Below are 22,147 nucleotides of genomic sequence, written 5' to 3'. Positions count from 1 at the left end.
ATTGGGTAACAATGTAGTGAACTAAGAAATGTCTTTTAATTGCAAAATGGAAAGCTTAAATTATCAACTCCAAGTCGTTTACTCGTTAGAGCTGAGAGACGAATAAATTGAAATTCTTGACTTAATCATTTCCGAACATAATCCATTTCTCAACTTCAGATAAATGGTTCTTGAAATTCACACCACTCATGGCATATTTTTCTAAGACAACACAAATTTCAATTGGATTTTCTGAGGGGAATAACACACCATCCAAAAATCATTGCATAAATATTTCCATTAATCATTACTGTGGGTACTTCCAAATCAGTGTCTAGAATTTACAAGGCAGAGGAAGGGTAATTTAATCGAGATATTTTCAATGTAATATGTCAGTAGAATAATAAGATATTTAAAAAAGATAAGTTGAAAATGTAACATAAGGGATGGTTAAAAAAGAAAGAGGTGATAAGGATACAATTTTATATATGCTTTATAGGGTTACCTAGGCAAGGCATTGTAATTGCCGATTTCCTAATCCATTTTTAAATTTTTCTAAAAAGCTTTTAAGTGACAGAGACACAAAGAGAACTCCTATTCACTGGGACCTTCCCTGGGCTAGGCTAACACCAGAAGCCGAGGATTAAATCCACATGGATGGCAGGGACTTGGCAACCTGAGCCATCACTGGCTTTTTTAGAATATAGGAAACTAGAAGTTGAAATCAGGAGCCAGACCTGGGATAGGAGTCTAGCTATTCCAACAAGGAATGTAACTGTCCTGATTGCTAATTCAAAATGTGCATATCTGATTCTTAGTGCTCATATTTCTTATTGATAATTGGAAAATTAATATGTAATTGAATAGGGATAAAATCAGGAATGGCAATAAGTTTATGGTATGACAATGAAAAATAGTTATCACCAGTCCTACAAGAATAGTTGTCATTGAATGGAAAATGCATTGTACATGCTTCTGATACCTGTTAGGCATCTACTGAGTTATTGACAGACTGTGGATATTCTAACAGTAACCAACAAATAAAACTCTAATAAATCATATCTGAATAAATTCGCAAATATAGATGATCATTATTTTAAAATTGATCTCTCTATGATCTATTATAACATTATAAACAAAACTCAGGCTTTTTTCTGTGCAGTACAGGGAATGAAAATGAATAATCAGATTTTGCCATAATTATTTTCAAAATGTAGACCACCTGCTTTCAAAATGATTTGAAATGTTTCGTAATAAATCATATTTATAGTGTGGATGTTAAAATAGAAACAGTACTTCAAAAACCACATGGATGTATAAGCAATTATACCTACCCTACCTGGGCTTATAAATATATGGTAATTGAGCATTCAGATTCCCAGTAGCCAAGTTAGCTCAGTGAGAATGACTTTCCATTTTATTTTAGAACCAGAGTAGATTTTTCCATCCTGCTGACATAGACACTGAACCTGTCCCAAAATAATTTTGGGCTGTAGTCCAAGCATCAATATTGTTGAGGTTTCCCAAGAAATCCACACATCCAGTTGGAGATGAGAATTGCTAGCCTGTATACAATAAGGAAAGAATATTGATTATATATTGAGAGAATGACTTAAACCAACAACACAGAAGGTGAACTGCTACTCTTTTGGTTTATAATTTGCTTAAGTATGAGAACAGACTACACATAATAGTAGAAGCTCATGCTCACATGTCTAATTGTTCAGGGTAAATAAGCTGAAAATCTGTATCATTGCTGGTCTAAATAGTTGGTTCTATTATCCTGAGGACTGGCTTAATTGTGTAGCCTAATTCTGCCATCCTTAACTTTGAAATAAAGTGTTACGTGCTTGAAAATGGCTTAGTTAGGCCAATGCTGTTATCAACATATGCAGAAATCTCAGTGCCATAATAGTACTTAATGAGTAAAAATCAATCCATGGGTCACTCAGGCATTTTGTGACTGGGGGCATTTTTTTTCCTCATGGGAACATTAGTTTGCTTTTCTATGAAATAGGAGTATTTACCCATAGGATCATTGTAGCAAAAAGCTTTGAATGAACACTTTGAATGAATGAGTGGAACTTAGAGAACACTACTATGCGTTTTAAGTACAGAAACTTGAGCAACTGGATCCATTAAGGAGGCCATGCCTTCTTTCAATATATTCTGAGATTTGTCTGTCACCAATTCCTAGTTATCACTGGAGCAGTTTCTTTTTCTATGGATGAGACATTTCAGGATGTGGGTCCCTGGCTCTGCCATGAATCATCGTTTTTGCTTTATTTTGTTTTGTTTTGTTTTTATTTTGTTTCCCTAACTCTGGCTTTTGCTGTTAAACTGAGAATGAACAGTAAGTGCTACACCTAGTGAACACAGGTTCCATCATTGTAAGCAGGTGTCCTTTAAAAGAACTGACATTCAACATTTAAAAAAAGAAAAGTTGGGCTACTTCATTCCCCTGTACAACAGAAAACTTGACTTAATTGCATGTCCCATACTTACTGTTGTTTTTGAATAGATAGAATGCATATATCTAGATCCAAGGAACAGGAGTACCAGGTAGATGGAAATTTTAATAGGTGTAATACATTTCACAAATTATAAGTGCCAAAATTGTTATAATTTTACTACTTTTAAAATGAAAAATGGGATATCAATGAGGTAATGTAAAGGAAATAGCAATGTCTGTTAGCCTGTCTGGGGAGGGGGAAGGGATTTGGACAGACATTTAGAAAAACAAAAAACATAGGGTTAGAAATGGAATAAAAATATTTTATTTTAGGTGTGATTCACCAAGTCCCTTCCAAATGTGAAATGTAAACAGACTCAGGAAGTCAAATACTAGTAGTAATAAAATATGCTTGTTCTTCTGTTACCTCATGGACTTGTTTTTCTCTCATGTTTAAAAAAGTGTCCCTTTTCTGTCAACTTAAGAATTCAACCACTTCCCTCAAAAAGATGGCAAATGAAATAAGTTCCTTTTGTGGCATTTAATGTTGAAATAACAAATGGCAAGCCTTATATGTTTTAGGTTATCAAATTGTGCTTTAAAATTAATCTCCTGATAGGCAGCAATATTTCTGACTGCTTGCCCTACTGCATAAGAATGGCTTCTCAGAGTCAGGTATATATGCTCTTTTCCCTAAGTCATGAATTACTGGCATATATTTTCCAGTTAGTATTTAGTTATTATCTATTTAGTATTTACTTAATTTTCTATTTAGTAAATATTCTATTTAGTATGTTTTTCCTATTTCCATTGAAAACTTTAAAACTGTTTCACAGTTATAAAACAAAGAGGAAGGCGAAAAGAAGAAAGTGACGAGGCAGTGATGTGTACAAATACAGTACCTCTAGTGCAGCACCAGTAGGGTTATAGTAACTCTCCCTCTGTTGAAATGGACATTCTTGAAAATTGAAACATCCATTATCAAATGTTTTGAGTTGCTTTCCATAGTGTTAAAAGAACTCATCTCTTACAACTTTATGAACATTTTAAAATAAATTACTTGGGAGCTACATTTTAGCAGAGAGAGAGGTCTTCCTCTTGCCAGTTCGTTCCCAACGTGGCCACAATGGCCAGGGTTGAGCTTATCTGCAGCTGGAAGTCAGGAGTGCTTGCTGGCCTCCTTTATGAATGAAAGGGACCCTAAGCCCTGGATTATCCGGCATTGCTTTCCCAGAAGTTAAGCAGGAAGCTGAATTACAAGCGGAGTAGCTGGATCACAACCAACATCCATATGGTACACCTTCACTCTCACGTGGAAGACTAGCATTTTATGCCATCAGGCTGGGCCCCACAAATTTCTGATTGGTAACAGCATTAACTAGTCAGCATTCTGGACTAAATGCAACACTATCATTGATTAACCATACTTCAGTTTCACTTTAAGATGTAACTGTAGCTTCTTTGCATTTTTAAATTTCAGGGCTTATGTATTATATTTACAAAAGATGAATTAAGGCTCAGAAAATGTATTGAGTGACTCCAATATTGTGCTACTTAGAGTTGGTGTTAGGAAACAAAAACTATGGTTTCTTTCCTCTGAGGTTCATGGATATATCTAAATTCAAGATCTCTTATCTGTTTAGCGAGGAATTAAATATAATTTGAGGGATTGGTGAGGTAGCCTCATGGTTAAATCCTCTCCTTGCATCAGGATCCCATATAGGAGCCAGTTTGTGTCCTGGCTGTGCCACTACCCATCCAGCTTCCTGCCTGTGACCTGGGAAAGCCATTTGGAGATGAACCAGCAGATGGGAACTCTTTCTCTCTGTCTCTCCTTGCCTCTGTAGATCTGCCTCTCAATAAAAAATGAATAAATCTTAAACAAAAAAGAAATGTAATTTGAATTGATTTTTCCACCAGAGAGGATTCCTGAGACCTGGTCCAAGTCATCTTGGAGAAACTTGTTGCTGTTAGTTTTGTGTTCACTGTATTAAGATAAAAATAAATGCAGTTGATAAGATTTTAATGAGTAGTTTGATACTTTTATATGTACTAAACTGATACTGTTAACAGAGCATATATAACAAGATGTACTTGAGCACTTTGAAAATAGGCATAATTGTTAGAATGTCATGCTGGATTTTTCACTGCTCTACAGGTGGGCTCCAGCAATAAAACATGAACTCCAATTTTAAAAATGACTATAATATTTTTTTCATAAATTTAAAAATCAGGCACAAATGCTTCGTTCCCATCTATTGTCCATCACCACCAGTTTCCATGATTCCCCACAAAAATTTCCCCTGCTGTGTGATAAACAACCAGTAAAATGGCTTAAAAAAAGACAATACATATCTGAAATGTTGCAGTTTTTGCTGTCGTAAATGTTAAATGGTTAAATGAGTCTCAGTGGCAAAAATCAGGGTGTTGACAAGGGATCATTGATTCTGCAGGCTCCAAGACAAAATATCTGCTTCCTGTTTGCTTCTAGGGTTGTGACCACTTCCTTCTACTAAGCTAAGGAAGAGGGATATGTGGTCACATTGCATGATTGACTACTTCTGCCTTCCCATTCCACTTGTAAGGACCTGTGCTTCCTATGCACCTAGTTACATAACCTATCATCTTTATTTTTTTAAGACAGATGCTTAGCAAACTGAAACATTCCTTACCTTAACACACGAGATTATATATTAACATCTTCTAGAGATGAGTAAATGTACTTGTTGGGCTTCTATTTTTTTTTTCTGCATACCACACCCATCTTCACTATATTTCTTGATTCATCTAATTTGTAATAGATGTAGGTAGTAGTTTAAGTTGACATTGAATGCATTTTTTTTCTTGTGTTCACTTAGATAAAGCAAGCAAATTGCAGGGACTTCTGTGGAAATGGATTCAGGAGTGTGGGGCTTAGTTCTGGCTCTAAACTTTGGCTTCAACTCAGCTTAATAATTAAATGCTTAAGTAATGTTTCAGACACTTTTTCCATTTGTCTGCCATGATTCCTGTTAGGAATTTGAATCTATTTAAACCAGAGAAAGGCATTTAAGGACACAAACTTCTACTCCAAGGATACAAAAACCCTGGGATTTTAAATGAATGTTGTTTCCTAAACAGATTTCACCAGGTGCAGTTTAGATGAAATGTCTAAGATAGAAAAAGAAAAAAAAAATTAAAAAGAGGGAGGAGAGAATGGAGCATCTGTTTGAGTGGATCCTAAAATGCATTTTCATTTTCATTTTCATTCATTTCAGGATAGGAAAATAGATTTGAATGCTTATGAGGCAGGCCCCTGTCTGCTTGCATGCAATTTAGGAGGTAGCTTTTGAGTTTCTTGATCTTTGTTGTTTATTTGTTCATTTTTTGGCGTTTTAGTGGTTACAAGGCTAGCCTGCCCTACTAGTTGGTTTGCTGCCGAGGGGCTCCCACTGTGTGACATACCGTCACTTTTATTAACCTCCTTCAGCTGCTTCTGGAACCCTCCAGGAGATAAGACAGTCACTAAAAGCAACAGAGAAGCAGGGGAATTGAGCCTTGGATGATTTATCACCAAAGTTAAATCAATAAATAAAAATAAATCTTTGCTTGCATTCGGTGATTGTTTTTGAATGATTAATCCATGCTTTGCATAACTGAGTTTAATGCTGAATTTTTAGCATGTGGAATTGTTGGTGCAGTGGTAGGGATAAGCAGATGTTTGTTGGATTGAAGGTCATTGTGTAGCTAGTAGTTCCCTATTGTGTGCATATTCTCTTTTGATGATCAGAAATCCTTTGTCTTTTCTGCCTCTGTGCCAGTAAACAGAAATTTAGAGAGGACAACCTTTCCAACAATTTGGAAAGTGAAATTCAGTCATTGTTCCTGCATGCTTTCATCATTTTATTTAGTACCAAACTTTATAATTCCTGCCATTAGAATTATACATCGTAGATTGGAACAGGAACACAGAGCCTGTTACACATAGGAGGAACCCAATATGTTTATATGGTCAAGGCGAAGAAAGCACAGGAGAGGGCGTTTTGTTAGGTGGGACAGATTCAAGCAAGTGCATCACATGGAGGCGATCTTGAAAAATGCCTAGTCCTTTTCAAAAAATGTTGAACTTGAGAAAATCTTGCCAGATTTGCAGTTTTTCATTAAGGTAATTAACTAAAGTGTTTGATTATCATGTATTTTTTTGTATTGTTTGCTTAATGAATAAATGGACTCCAATGGGCATTAACAATTAGGAGGTACTAAAGAATCTCTGAACAGGTGATCAAAGGTTATTTTAAAATCATTAATTACAACTAGCTATTCTTAGTTTCAATTCTTTCCGTTTAAGAGAATTAAGACCTGAAATGGATGTAAAACATCATCTGCTACAGCTCTTATTTTAAAATTAAATATATTCAAGGAGGAAGATGAATTAGGCGTACAGATTTCACACTTGATACCACAACCACTGCTTGAATGCAGGTCTCCCAATTTCCCAGTTTATAGTAACTTTCAAAAACAATATTAACTATGAAAAGGTTATTAGACAGCAACTATTTTCAAGATCTAGTCATTGGAAGAGAAGTATTATCAATAAAAACTGCTTAAGAGAACTTTAAAATGTGGCTCAAAAAGTTCAAAGCAATGTGTAAAAATATTAATGCAACCAAAGAATTAGTAAATGTTGAGGCAATGAGTTATATGTGTGTAAGAGTAATTACAGTTTTCAATAACCTGGTATGATAGAAGAATATTGGTGTTTAGCAACCTGATTTTTGCCTTTCAGGGAATTAACAGAAATGTAGATTGTAGATACATCAATAACTAAAATGCACATTGTTGGGGAACTTGACATAAGAAAAAATTATTAGGAAAGATCCAAGCCAATGGCCGCTTGGTGGACTTCTCAGTAACACACAGTAAGATGGATATTTGAGTTTGCAGAGTCATCAATGAAAGGAGTTAAATAAATGAGCCCCCCTAAGTACAGCATCTTTTATGATGCAAATTGCAATGGAGAGTAAATGTGTGAAAGTTTAGGGATTGGGCCCCTGCGGCGGCATGGCCTAGCAGCTAAAGTCCTCACCTTGAACGCACCAGGATCCCATATGGGCGCCGGTTCTAATCCCGGCAGCCCCACTTCCCAGCCAGCTCCCTGCTTGTGGCCTGGGAAAGCAGTTGAGGACGGCCCAAAGCTTTGGGACCCTGCACTCGCGTGGGAGACCTGGAAGAGGTTCCAGGTTCCCGGCATCGGATCGGCGCGCACCGGCCCGTTGCGGCTCACTTGGGGAGTGAATCATTGGATGGAAGATCTTCCTCTCTGTCCCTCCTCCTCTCTGTATATCTGACTTTGTAACAAAATAAATAAATCTTTAAAAAAAAAAAAACAAAGTTGAGGGATTAAAACAAGGCTAGGGTCCTTTAGTATTAGAAAATGTAATAATTAGAAAATGTAGCAATGAGTTTACACTATTTTTCTATGTCCCTGAAAATATTGTGCACCAAGGATTAAATCTAACATTTAAAGGAGGGAAAGCCTACTGGAAAGAACCAGTGTTAATATCAATCATTTGGTGGTGGAAAATCCAAGGCCTGAATCCCACCTGCCTTTTGTCTTACTATTTGAAAAATACTCAGGAAATACATATGACAAACACGGCAAAAATGCTTACCCCAGATTTAAAACCCCAGATTTATGCTTATTTATTCTGAAGTCTGAGTGTTATTTTCTGTTGAAGGGCTTTATCTGATCATTCATATTACAAACATGTCCTTAATATTTACAGGAGGCCCTTTATATTTGACATTGCTTTGTCAATTTTTGGAAAATTGTGTTTCAAGTTAATAGAACTGAACTTCATAAAGGTTTAGTTATGTTTTCCTATGCCATTCAATGAACAGAGATCAAGTTAGGATTTGATTAGAATGTTGTCTGATCCCAGATCTTATGCAGTGTTTTGTACAGACACACACACACACACACACACACTGTAGTGACTTAAGCAACATTTTATGAATAAGGAAAGGTATTTGGTAAGCCCCCAGTTTACAAACAATGGTGGCAGTCTGCTTCCTGGTTTGGTCATTTTAAATTGCTCTACTAAACAATCCAAGGATCTTTAAGATCTGGAAATCAGTGATTTGCAAACACTCCCATCTGAGGAGCACACTAGGGTTACCATTGCATTGATATTTAAAATATATCGAAAGTCATGGTGCTTTATATTTTATTAAGAACAAAAGTATTATGTCGTTTAAATATGCTGAATGTCTAATTTGATCACTACTGAGCCAAACTTGGCTAACCAATTATGTTTATTCATGTGTCCACCTTTCCCTGTTCACTGAGCTACAGTGGTGTTTAATATATCACCAGGTGTTCAGCACCACTGAAACTAATTACAGGAATTCATTCTGTTCAAGGAACTGATATTTCTCTGCATTACCCAATCAACTAAATCAGAATTCAGAAAAGGATTATCTAAAGAATAATGATATGAAAAGCTACTTTGGTTCAAAACCTGTTAGTGTTGAGACCCACGATAGGTGTTGGCCTCAGCTTCTAGTTGCAGGAGTGTTGATGGGCACTGTGTGCTGTGGGAATAACCACTCTGAATTGTTGCAGTATCAAAAATGTTAAAGAGCAGTTTTGTTGCAGAAATATGTGTCTAGGTACAGAGCATGGAATATGCTACAATGAGAAGGAATCTCTCCTGAAACTTTTTCAGGTCCTTCAGAGAATACTTTGAACAAACCGGCATGAGCCTGCTCTCTTGCTTCTAGAATTCAGTTTTCTCTGGGTCTTAGAAGAATGAGATCATTTTGAGATCACCTTTAGCCACAAAATGGGAAGAAACATATCCCCTTATTTGTTGAAAGTTGTGAAAAATGGTACACTTATCTGTTCTTTATGAAAGAACAATTAAAAATAGATTGTAACATGTATATTTCAAGTATTTTGACCATTTTTCTCAGAATGTCTGATACATGATAGATATTTAATGTAAGTTTCCAGCATGACTGTTATATTTGGCTTCATTCCTGAATCGCTATGAGAAACAGGGTGAGTAAAATGGATCTGAATTTCTGTCAGCTTCTGGCATATCTTTATTTGGAATAATTCTTTTGGAAAGTGAAAGGATTTGTGCTGAGCGGAAGTCGTGTTTGAGGAAGTGCAAGGAACGAGTACTGTCTGTTTCATTCTGGCTAGGGAGGTAGGACAGCAACACCTCTTTGGTTTGACAAGAGGCAAGTCAAGTGTTGACCACATGTTTGTTTTTTATTGTACAACAATTCAAAGCCTAGGAAAGAAACCATCAGTTCACCTAATGGTGGAGAAAGATTTCACCATAACTTCATCTTGTATCTACAGTGAATAACTGGAAGAAAAGTGAACTGAATCATATGTTTATGTCTGTATTTTATGAAGTTAATCATGAACAGTGCTGACTTACAAAACAAGACTTAGTAAGAAGTTCATGGAATAAAAGGAACTCAGTTAATCCACAAGCTAAATAATATCCCTTTGAGGAACTCAGTGGCCATTTTCATTGGCTTGTTTGTGTACCATATCCTGAACTATAAGGGAGGTGGGGAATCTAGGGTCCGGGAGCTGAATGCAGTTTTCTGTTGGATTGGCACATTTAGCCAGATAAAATTCTTTTCTTCTTCTTCTTTTTTAAAATTTTTTTCCCACACTGGGAGAGTATATCATGGGATGGGAAATTATCTGAAGCTGAATTTTCTGGATCCAAAAGCAAGCAATACAGGAACACGGATGCGTGCCTTTTTTCCATATTGCTGTCGTAGAAACAGAGTGGAGACCTGAGGACCACAACACTGTGGACATTTAGTTTCTGACACCTTGCAGGGAAAGTATACCACACACTGGACCAAGTAGAAAAGAAGGTGGACTACAGTAGTTTGAATCTTGAAATTTGTAATTTTTCTCATTTGCAAAAATCAGATTATATACAATTGGTGTGAGGAAAAATGACATGTTTTAATACAGAGACATGTTTTAACCTCAGAGACATGTTCTAACACATTCCTGGCACATGCTAACTATCATTTAAATAGTCCCATCATTAGCTTTTTGTCATATTAAAAAGTTTCTGATCTAGTGCACTGAGAACTGTGCTGTATCATTTTTTTCCTTAGCCTCTGAAGTACAAATATAAACAATAATGGTAGGTAAATATATAATTGCAAATCAAAAGAAGTTACTCTTCAGCTTGTCATTTCCTAAGTGTGAAGTTAATTAACAAATCCAAATGTCTCAATATGTTTCTTGGCATTGACTTTAAATATGGAAGGAGCGTGAGATGTGAGCAAAGTAAGATGCACCCTAAAAAGTTTGCTGAAATGATTTAAGTTTGTTTGAGGCTTAGGCCAGATGTATAGCAACAAGTGCATTAAGGAATCCTAGCTGGGTTTGTTCAATGTCACTGATACTAGCTGAGAATGTTCACAGATTGATCTAGTGCCTGTTCATTTGCCAGGAAACATCTCACCGTATAAGATAGCTGCTCTTTAAAAATAAAATGCAACCCTCCCAATAATACTGCCATGTTCTGCTCTGTGACTGTTTCGGTACTTTATGACTGACAAAGAGAGTCATTAGAAGTCTGTTTGATGGACATAACTAAGTGAGTTGGAAAAAATAAAAAAGCTTTTCCAGCTCGTTCAGAAATAATTGATGTGACTGAGACAGCTGTATGTGAGTTCCAGATAAGAAGACGATTTATGGAGAAACTACTGAAGCTAAAAAGGAAGGTGCAGAGTTAAAGTTCTGAATAAAGTTGTCTCTGAGACACAGAGGATCACTCAGTAACGAACAGGATTTAACCTCAGGTTCTTTCTGCAGCAAGTCATCCTTAGGGTCCTCTCCGCTTGCAAGCAAAATCTCCGTAAACGTAGAATCAGAGGGTTATAAAAAATGGACTCCAAGAGAAAAGTATCTGTTCTCTTACTCTATCTGTATTCTCTTTTACCTTAAATATTGTATGTGATGTGATATTCTTAAAGTTTAAGCCTTCTCTTTTTTCTTTCTAAAATTGATCAAAGAATACAAGCAAAGAAAACAATCCCTTTTTATATATATATTTTTAAAGATTTTTATTGTTATTGGAAAGCCGGATATACAGACAGGAGGAGGGACAGAGAGGAAGATCTTCCATCCGATGTTTCACTCCCCAAGTGAGCCGCAACGGGCCGGTACCCGCCAATCCGATGCCGGGAACCTGGAACCTCTTCCGGGTCTCCCACGCGGGTGCAGGGTCCCAAAGCCTTGGGTCGTCCTCAACTGCTTTCCCAGGCCACAAGCAGGGAGCTGGATGGGAAGTGGAGCTGCCGGGATTAGAACCGGCGCCCATATGGGATCCCGGTGCGTTCAAGGTGAGGACTTTCGCTGCTAGGCCATGCCGCCGCAGGGGCCCAATCCCTTTTTATTCTGCAATTTGTGTCTTAGTAGTTTTTAAGTATATGGTATTAGGGCACATACATAATATTTTTGTCATCTGATGTATACTTTTTAATGAACATAAGAAAGGAATGAAATTAAAGGATTTATTGTTCATTCATGTGTGATATCTGATTGTTTATTTTTTTCAATTTCATACATGAAATTCCTAATGAAGATTTTTTATGAAAATAAGCAACAACTATAAATATTGTTGATATTGAGCAATGATTATATTCTAAAATGAGGAATAATTATATAATAATATCAATATTCATATTAAATTCAAAATTACCTTTCCCAGATATAAATATTATAAAGAGCACATGTTATTCAGAAAAAGGGAGAGTAGCTGTATATTTATGCAAAGCTAAAAAGAAAATCAATGAATATGCAAAGTAAAATAAACACGAGAGTGATTTTTGTAGTATAATTTGATTTGAGCCTTTTATGTATGTAAAAGAATAAACTTTAGAAAATTATTTCATGGGCTTGGCGGCGTGGCCTAGTGGCTAAGGTCCTCGCCTTGATCCCATATGGCCGCTGGTTCTAATCCCGGCAGCTCCACTTCCTCTCTATCTCTCCTCCTCTCAGTATATCTGACTTTGTAATAAAAAATAAAATAAATCTTTAAAAAAAAAAAAAAAGAAAAAGAAAATTATTTCAGTGCTATAGTGAATTTCAAAGGTGTGGACTTAGCTTCCCTTGAATCTTTTCGGGGACAAAAAACGGGATCTGGTTGCTAGTCTGCACGTGAGTTAACCTAGAGCATATGGGATCCTCCTGCCACCTCTACACCTGTAAGCCTGCCCACATTTTGATTAGCTGTTAAATTCTCTAAGGTATCAGTCTTGCAAGACGGAGTTTTCCAAAAAGGTATTAGTCAAATGGTCAGCTAGTTGACTTCTTACAGTAGCGCTACAGAACACAAGCATTCCTTGAGTTACCAAGATGCCATCCGACTCCTCTCCTATTTCTCTCCATAATGAGGTCAGCTGTAACCTAGTTAGGGCATCTATTCAAATTTTCCAAAAACAAAACTTTCAAATGCACATACATTTACTTAATATATTGCATTGTACACTGAACAGCACTCAGTACACCTAATGTACTAGGTCTGTGCTCTTAAGGCTTTGAAGCTGATTTTATATGTGATTGATGGTGGCAATCACACACCTTTCCCCCTTTGGATCATTAGCATTTGTTTTTCTTTTTTTAACTTTTTCTTTTTTTACTTTTATTGGAAAGTCGGATATACAGGGAGGTGGAGTGACAGAGAGGAAGATCTTCTGTCCGATGATTCACTCCCCAAGTGACCACAACAGCTGGAACTGAGCCAATCTGGAGCCAGGAGCCTGGAGCTTCTTGCAGGTCTCCCACGCAGGTGCAGGGTCCCAAGGCTTCAGGCTATCCTCTACTGCTTTCCCAGACCAAAAGCAGGGAGCTGGATGGGAAGTGGGCCTGCTGGGATTAGAACTGGCGCCCATATGGGATCCCGGGGCGTTCAAGGGGAAGACTTCATGCGCTAGCCTACCACGCTGGACCAATCATTAACATTTTTATGGCAGCTGGGTGAGAAGGAAGAAGCTGTTGTCCCAGGGTTCTCCAGCAGTAGCAGACCAGGCATGCTGACAGGGAGAAGGCTTCAGCCTCCACACTTAGCACCATGGTCCATATCCGTGTGACCTTTGGATTTCCAGAAACTAAGATGAGTAAGATTATGTTTATTAAGCACGGAGAATTCTGACTTCCAGTCATTCAAAGTTTAAAAGAGAGTCAACACTAACATGTTTCCATCAGCTGAGAGTGGGAAAGAAAACACGCATGCTACCAGTGCTGCAGAGATCGCGCTGCATCTGGAGTTGACCTTCTGGAGTTGACCTTCGAGTAGAGTTGTAACAACTTCAACAGTATCTTAGTCATCTCTGTAGTAGGATGGCAGATGAAAATCCCTGGTGTATCACAGTGGAAACCTAGCTGAAGTTGATACATAGCATTCTAAAATAATTAAATGCAAGAATATTCCTGTTCAGTGAATGATCATATTTAAATACCTTCAGAAAATATTGAGCATTACTTATGTATATATTTACTCTACAAGCACTTTGTGTTTAGAACAGCAAGAAATCAACACATTAGTAGGGAAGTTGGATTTAAACAGTTCATATGGATTTTATGCATTCTTTTAATAAAATTCATGAATTACTGAGCCAGTTCCATGCAGACAGCCTTAGTTATATTGCTGTGGCCTGAGGTGTTGTACCTTTTATAGTATATGTCTTTGAGGAAGCTTAAGGCTCTTTTTATTATCTGTCTCATTCTTTTGCAGAGAATTTTTTAGTAATCGACAAATATTATTTCCATTTTATAGATCCTAAGCCTAAGGCAATGGACCAAAGATCAACTAAATTGTCTGAGGTCGCACAGAAATTCTAGAATTTCTTGCAACAAAATCCTGTCCCTTATCTGGCGTTTTTTTTTTTTTTTTTTTGCATTAAATGCACACATGAATAATATGTACACACAATTTTGTTAAATAATGACTTTGAACTCTTTTCAAAAACTCTTTTCTTTAAGATTATATCTATCTTTCTATATACTATATCATATATACACACAATACAGTTCCTTAGACACAGGGATTCCCACTTCCACCCCTTCTAACCCGCCACAATGTTGTCCATCATAATACAATACTATGGTGCTTCAGCAAAGGTCAGAAGATCAGCATTCTGCTATCTATGTTATCATGGCATTGTAGGTATAGAACATGGTAGAAAGTCTAGCATCTTATTGTCAAAATATGTTTAGCTGTTTTGGGGGGGATTTTTCTTGTTATTCAAGAGCAGAGATGCATACTGAAACATCATCTTCACTTCCTGGTATGCTAGTCTCCATTATATGATTAGATACACACACATATATATATGTTTATATATAGTGTTTTGTATGAAGGCTGCTCTATATCAGAGAGAACGTATGATATTCTTTTGAAACTGGCTTATTTTGCTAAGCATAATGGTCTTTAGTAGAGACCATTTTATTGCAAATGGTAGAATTTCATTTTTTTAATCACTGAGTAATATTCCATGGAATAGAAATACTGTAGTTTTTTGAATCCATTCATTTTTGATGGGCATCTGGATTGTTTTCATGTCTTAGCTATTGTAGATTGTGCTGCTATAAATATAGGGTTGAAGTTTATTTTTAATATGTAGATTTTACTTCCTTTGGATATATCCCCTGAGGTGGGATAGCTAAGTCATATGGTTGATCTATTTTCAGGTTCAAACCCTTTCTTTGTGTACTACTTCTCTCCTGTGTCGTATTTAATACATTACTGATATTCCTCCACTTTTTCTGTTTTCTGTATAATTACAAATCTGTGGTTGTGTCTTACAGTACAGATTTTACCATGATGTACCCATGGATGAGTGTTATACACACAGGATAGCCAGCATTCTTCTGAATGTTTTGAATTTCTCTGATCATATAGGAGTTTTCTTTATTTTTAAATGGTATATTTCTTTGATTTTTTTAGTTCAATAATGGTCTTTCTGTTCAGCCACTACCTTTTTCGTTTTTGTTCATTTTCTGCTTACTTCAAGTATGAGACCTCTTATAGACTCGTAAATCCACATTATCTATCAAATTTCTATTAGAGACCTCAGACCACAAGTACTCCTTTATATAAAATACCTAATTTGCTAAGTTCCAAGATAGGTATCACAGCATTTTTCATATCCTATTTTTTGGGAAACTGATACATATGCTATTTTGTCTGCTTTCATATTCCTATAAGACCTTACATTTCATAAATGTGTGACATGATGTTTGGAACATTCCCGAAACCTGGTACATGAAAGCTACAACATAAATGCAGGTGTAGTGAATTGATGTGTGAATCCAATCAACCACAAGGGCTTGCTTGCTAATGACCTTGCTATGTGTCCTCACTTACTGCCACTTGCACGAAGTCTCATCTCTTGCTGCATAAATATGTCTCTATAGCTCACTCCTGCTTTGCATAATCATTCAGCCTCTTTCCACATGTGTTGCTCCTCTTCTTTTATAAGGAATGATAAGACCTTGTCTACTACCTTATCGTTATAATTAGGGCATTCAAACTTGTAAATAAATAATTATCCTTCTACTCCCTTTTATTTTTAATTCTCACTCACACCCCTCTCACAATGCCTGGAATACTTTCTTGATTGCTCATCCTTCAACTAATTATTCTAGTCTCTAAATATGCATGTCTTCCTCCTTTGAAAGAACTGAAGGACTAACTATCGCTCATCCACAAGTTCTTTTGCATTCTTGTTTTTGGGTAGACCAGTGTGCATTTACAAGGCAATGCAATTGTTTAGTTAACAACATAGAAATATAGATTTCACAGCATGTCCTTATGGCCTTCATTTGAGGCTCACGGTGGAACTGTAAGTCTACAGATCCGTTCTAAATATCAGGTTGAGATGGCTCCCTGGAATAGTTTGCTTTGTTTGACCTGCTCACTTATTGACTGTAAGGTTTCTCATTCCTTTCATGCATTCTTCATTATCTGGAAAGATTGTTTAAACTGGCAGCGAAGTCCCAATCTGAAAGCTGATTCATTCAGTTTAGGTTGGGGCCAGGTATTGTCATTTTGTTTTGCTCAAATTCTTTGGGATTCTGAAACTTACCTTAAAAACCATCAGGTTCAGCATGATCACTCAACTAGCTAATACTTCAACTTCTAGCACCAATGCCCCATATGAGCACTGGATCCTGTCCTGACTGCTCAACTTCCCATCCAGTTCCCTGTTTGTGGCCTGGGAAAGCAGTGGACAATGGCCAAAAGCCCTGGGACCCTGCACGCACATGGAACACCCAGAAGAAGTTGCTCTCTCTTTAAGTAAATAAACTGAACTTTTTGATAATTCCTGTCAAAATAGAATAGAAAACATAGAAATGCATAGATCAAATCAGTCATTATGTATCACAGAATAATGGTGTTTACATTTTTCTTTATAAGCAGCCTATCATGTTGTTTTGCTATTTCATCATTGCTTTGGGCAGAATAAACCTTCAAGTACAGACTCTAACCTTTACATACATGTCGTTTGCTTGGTTGTTAGTGTTTTTCTTTTTTCTTTCTTTCTTTTTTTAATTTTATAATCAGAGAAATTAGGGAGCCAAGCTCCCATTCACTGACACACACTCCAAACACCTGCAACAGCAAGATACTCCAGACACAGGAAGCAGGAATACAATCTTGGTCTCCCCTATGAGTGACACAGACCCAGTTTCTTGATCCATCAACGCTGCTGCTGAGATGGGCAGAAATCCCGCTGGGGGCTGCAGGTGCGATCAGGCCAATGAAGTGTGACAGGAGAGACAGGCGTAATGATTACTAGGCGAACTTACACTTCTGGTTTATGCTTCTTCTAAAAATGAAGCAGCATTTTTCATAATTTCTTACTTTTCCTGTCTCAATTTGTTAATGGAATTTGTATAGCTTTGTATCAATTTTGAGCTTTCTTATGTTACATTTATTTTAAATGATTTGAAGGTCACTAAAATACTCTTTTAGATATATCTACATATGTATGATCTATTGCAATGTCTTTTTTCTTTTAAAAAAAAAAAAGGTTATTTTTATTGGAAAGGCAGATCAGATGTACACAGAAAAGGAGAGACATACAGATCCTCCAGCCACTGGTTCATTCCCCAAATGACCACAATGGCTAGACCTGAGCTGATTCAAAGCCAGGAGCCAGGAGATTCTGCCAGGTCTCCCACACTGGTGCAGGGTCCCAAGGCTTTAGGTCATTTTCTATTGCTTTCCCAGACCATAAGCAGAAAGCTGGATGGGAAGTGGAACAGCCAGGACACACAGTAGCTCCCATATGGGATCCTGGGACTTGCACTATGATGATTTAGCCATTGAGCGGTTGCATTGGGCCCTATTCCTAAATCTTGAGGAGATAGTTTATTTGTGTGGCTTTTGGAGTTTCAGTATTATTAAAATTTTATTAGTTAGTAGTATTTGTTCAACACCTACTGTGTATAGAACAATGATATTTTTGGACACTGTTAATAGTTTTGCTTCTGAAGTGAAGCCAATGGCACCCAACAAGTACAAGTAATTTGCAGTTACTTAGAAATATTAACTGGAGAATAAATCAAAATACAATATGCACACACAAGGTAAAGCATAATAAAAGCCTATTGATGTCTATGTTGATTTATATCAAAGGTATAATATTGCAATTATATTACTACAAAGAAGTGAGAGCATAATCAGTAAAAATAGAATAGTGTTTCTAGTAAGTCTATTGCTGGTACAGTCTAACCCATGCTATGTATATTGTTTGTGCTACTCATATTTCCTAACTGCTTTGAAATGCTGCATTTCAGTGACCCATTGAAATATTACAAAGAAGAAAATGTATCTTAAGTGTTTCCCATTTTACACTTAGAAGCAATTACTCTATGAATTTGTTTTTGAATTAGAATGGGAAAAGTTGATTTTGCAAAGATTGTTTGTACCCTATAGATAAGTGTATGGAGAAAGGGTACTTATTGCCTTACGTAACAAGGGAAGGGGTTAATTTGTAGGAGCATGAATTTGTCTATACAAAATCAAATTAGTGAATTAGGAAAAAGTGCTGCAATATGCTTGGATTTTTCGCAATATCCTACCATGTACAGTTAAATATGAACACTTCTAAAATGTGACTAGTCCCAGTTGAGAATTGAAGTTGATACCATAAGTGTTCAGGTTGTAAATTAATAGAAAAAAGGTTATTTACCTTTACTGTTCACTTATTATTTAACATGACCTTATGCTTCATAGTAGAAAAAACACTAGGAGTTATAAATTTTGAAAAAAGACACACTTACGCCACTTTCAATTTGTGGTTGAGTTTAATGTTTGTAGTTATTGCCAACAGTCTCACCCAGACGTTAGAGAACATTTTTAAGTTGTTTTCCCTAATCGCTATTTTTATGTAGTCCTGTCAATACGAAGCATTAGCTCATTCCGTTTTGTGGTTTAGATAATATGCAAATTACAGATACAATAAATCCTCAGTCCATATGTTGTTAGTAGCTTAGCAAACAGTGAACTCCTGCTGCACAGTTCTGTGTTAGTTTTACTTCAAGTTCAAAACACATGATTTCATTTTTTGATCTAATTAAAGATATTGTACACATATAGAATTAAATGTTTTAGTTTATTTTGCATTGACTTCTTAAGGAAACTTTTACCTATTATGTCAAGGCGACCCTTAAAATTGAGAGTCAATGGGTAATGTTTTTGTAATGATGACGAAATATGTTGCAACTTTCTAGCACAGCATCAAAAGTTGTAGGTATCAGGTGTACTTTTGATCATTAACTGTAAATACGTTGGATTTTAGGGCACTGTATCATATGGAAAAAAACATTTAAAAATGGAGTTTTCTTAGAATGAAATGTTTCATGTCAAGTCACTGACCATTGTTTTTTTTAAGAATCTACTTGTGAAAAACCTATTTAAAGATTGCACAGCAGAATACGTTTTAATATGTGGAATTAATAACAGATTTAAGTGTGTTTTAATGAATCAGCTATTATCTATTTCAGAAGGGAACTTTTTACTGTTTCTTTAATGTCATTTACTATTTAATCATTGCCTTAGATAATGAAATAGATTTTGACCTGTGTACTGTATAATATTGAATTGGTTGTCAGTAATCCTTAATGTGTGTAACTTATGTGTTTTTTTGAAGTAAGACCGTTGACAATCTTGTACTTTAGTGACATTCAGAATCTCTTCTCTTGCAGCCGTTTCGTAGAGTGACGTTTTCTGTTGTGAGTCAGCCTCAGGACCCACATCAGGGCTCACTGCAGAGTTGCTATGACAGCGGGCTGGAGGAGTCAGAAACACCAAGCAGTAAGAGTTCATCAGGGCCAAGACTGGGTGCCCTTCCACTCCCAGAGGACAACTATGAAAGGACCACGCCGGATGGCAGTGTTGGTGAGGCAGAGCATATGGAAAATGGTAGGGGCAAACACAACATCCACACACATAATCACGCTAGGAAGCCATAATCTGTAGACTCGTGAAGGTCAGTCCAAAACCAAAACCAAGAGCTGACACCAAAACTATGTTATTTTAAATGATAACTACTTGCGAAAATGTAAAAATGCCAAATAAAGGAGCATAACTGTATAGATGAAAGACACCAAAAGTGCATCATCACTTTAAAATGGCTTGTCAGAAATAAATGGATTTTTAAATAAGTCAGAGTAGTGCCTGCTATGAAAAACTCTAAATGGGTAAACTATTTCTAACCAAAAATCACGAGAAAGGTCTTTTCTCATTGTTACTCATGTTCATTTTTGTCATGCAACTATTTCTTCAGCTGCAAGCATCCAATCTAAGTGAAAAGAGATAGCAAGACACACACCTGGATTGGAAGCTTCTTTTTCAAAAATTTGGAAAGGCATTTTCACGCCTCTTTTTCCAAGTGAGAACTGAAACAGGGCAAAGCCAGAGAACAGTATTTTCTTGTTCTCCATAGTATACCGTGCATGCTATTTGAATTCCCTTCTCACTGAAGTGTAAAGCGTCCACATTTTTGTGCAAGAGAGAGGAAGGAAACCCACAGAATGTTCTGTAAGTTCTTCTGTTGTGAGAGGATTCTCGGCAATCCACACTAGGCCTTGTGTACATTTTCCTTTGATTGTAATGTTAGAGTGAAAATTACATAAGCTGTTCACATATTCCCAAAAATGATTGGTGATTTATTTTCTGAATTTCAAGCCATAATTAAATGTCTGAGGAATATATTTGTATCATATGACAGAATTATAGACTTCTTCCCAACTTCATTATTATTTCGAATATCAAAAGAAGAAACATAGGGAGAGAAAGAACAATCATGCACATTTTATCTCTAACGAAAACTCAAAATGGATTGTGTCTTTCACCGTATCAATCCCTAAATGAAATGGGACGTTTTAAATTTTACCAAATAAAATGAATATAGAGCACACCAACGCCGAGAAAAACACTTTTTCTGGAAATTTGCCATGAGTCTTTCTAACATTAGAGAATAATGTTGTAAATATACCAAAGTGAAAGCATTGATAAATTACGCTAAATATTTCTCTGCATTGTTTTAGGTAAGAAGATGTGACATCTGGGTCTGATGACCGATGTCCACCCTGATTAATTTGCAGGGTTTAGCTGGCATTTTGCCTCCTGGCTATAAAGGCATGCTTATCTGTGTGTATGGTGGTGTGTGCTTACGTGGCTGGGAGTTTGATGTGACTCTAAAGATTTACCTATCTTAGAAAGTTATAAAATGAGTATAAAGTTTTTGTGTATTGTATATGTTTATAGGGAAAGTATGTTTAAATTATTTTGAATAAAATAAAATTCACATTGAAGGTACTGTAAGTATACATATATACATATTTGTGCATATATATGTACACATATCACATACTAGGAAGCCTTAGGATTTATTTAATTAAGATGAATTACTATATCCTTTGATAACAAATCAGTTAATTTTGCTTTGAGAAGTTCTCAAGTTTATTATAGACTACACAATGCACAATTAAGTATTCTTAACATCAGATATAATAATTGAAAAGATTTTGTCCCACTAGCATTGTAATTACATTTTCATATTGTTTCTGTGTTGTGAACTTATATGATGGTTCAACATCTTTAAAATATGAAGGAAATGATGAGTCATGAAATCATAATTATATGTGACAAGCAAATTGTTTACTTTTTAGGAACTGTACAAGTTATGAGAAACTTAATAAGTGAGTTTAACAAAAGAACAGAAACAGAGTTTACTGCTACACACAAAAGGTGTCTTTTTTCTTTTAATGACCATATTTAAGTTCATTCCATAGCAATGGCCATCATAATGTAACTAATTTTTTCTAATTATACACATGACTGACATTTGAATTTCAGTTTTGATAAACATTTGTCACCTGCTGGCTGTGACTGTTGTCAGCCCTCACCTAGAGATAATAGCACAAGGAATGTTACACGCGGTGGGTGATCCAAATGCAGCCATTGACATCAGAGTAAAGTTTTATTGAGTTCAGTTTTTCAGACTACTCATTTAAGTATAAAGTGCTATTATATCGGTTAAATTAAGCTAATTTCATCTTCAATATTAATGGTTCATTCTGCCTTAAGTAGAATTGGAACTGAAACCTTTCAAGTATTCATTTGTCACATTTAACTTGAATCCTCGTAACCTGCACTGTTTTGCTTGGTT

The 22,147-nt window shown here is 36.2% G+C and overlaps 1 protein-coding gene across 11 annotated transcripts in view; it reads left to right on the top strand.

Annotated features, from left to right (window-relative positions):
- The window catches only part of PCDH7 (protocadherin 7), a 386,862-nt gene that overhangs the window by 166,480 nt on the left and 198,235 nt on the right, over positions 1 to 22,147 (top strand). For 6 of the 11 annotated variants that reach the window (XM_058670229.1, XM_058670228.1, XM_058670227.1 and 3 more), the window contains exon 2: positions 19,680 to 19,896. The exons of 1 other annotated variant lie outside the window; for it this stretch is intronic. In XM_058670229.1, coding sequence (XP_058526212.1) covers positions 19,680 to 19,896 — 217 coding nt within the window. The remainder of the gene's footprint in view (positions 1 to 19,679; positions 19,897 to 22,147) is intronic. 4 more of the 11 variants (XM_058670230.1, XM_012931426.2, XM_058670232.1 and 1 more) reach the window with 1 other exon arrangement.

Source organism: Ochotona princeps, chromosome 11, assembly GCF_030435755.1.
Source record: "Ochotona princeps isolate mOchPri1 chromosome 11, mOchPri1.hap1, whole genome shotgun sequence".
Classification (NCBI taxonomy): Eukaryota; Metazoa; Chordata; class Mammalia; order Lagomorpha; family Ochotonidae; genus Ochotona; species Ochotona princeps.
The sequence above is the reverse complement of the archived record's forward strand: the minus strand, read 5'-3'. Positions and strand labels throughout refer to the sequence as shown.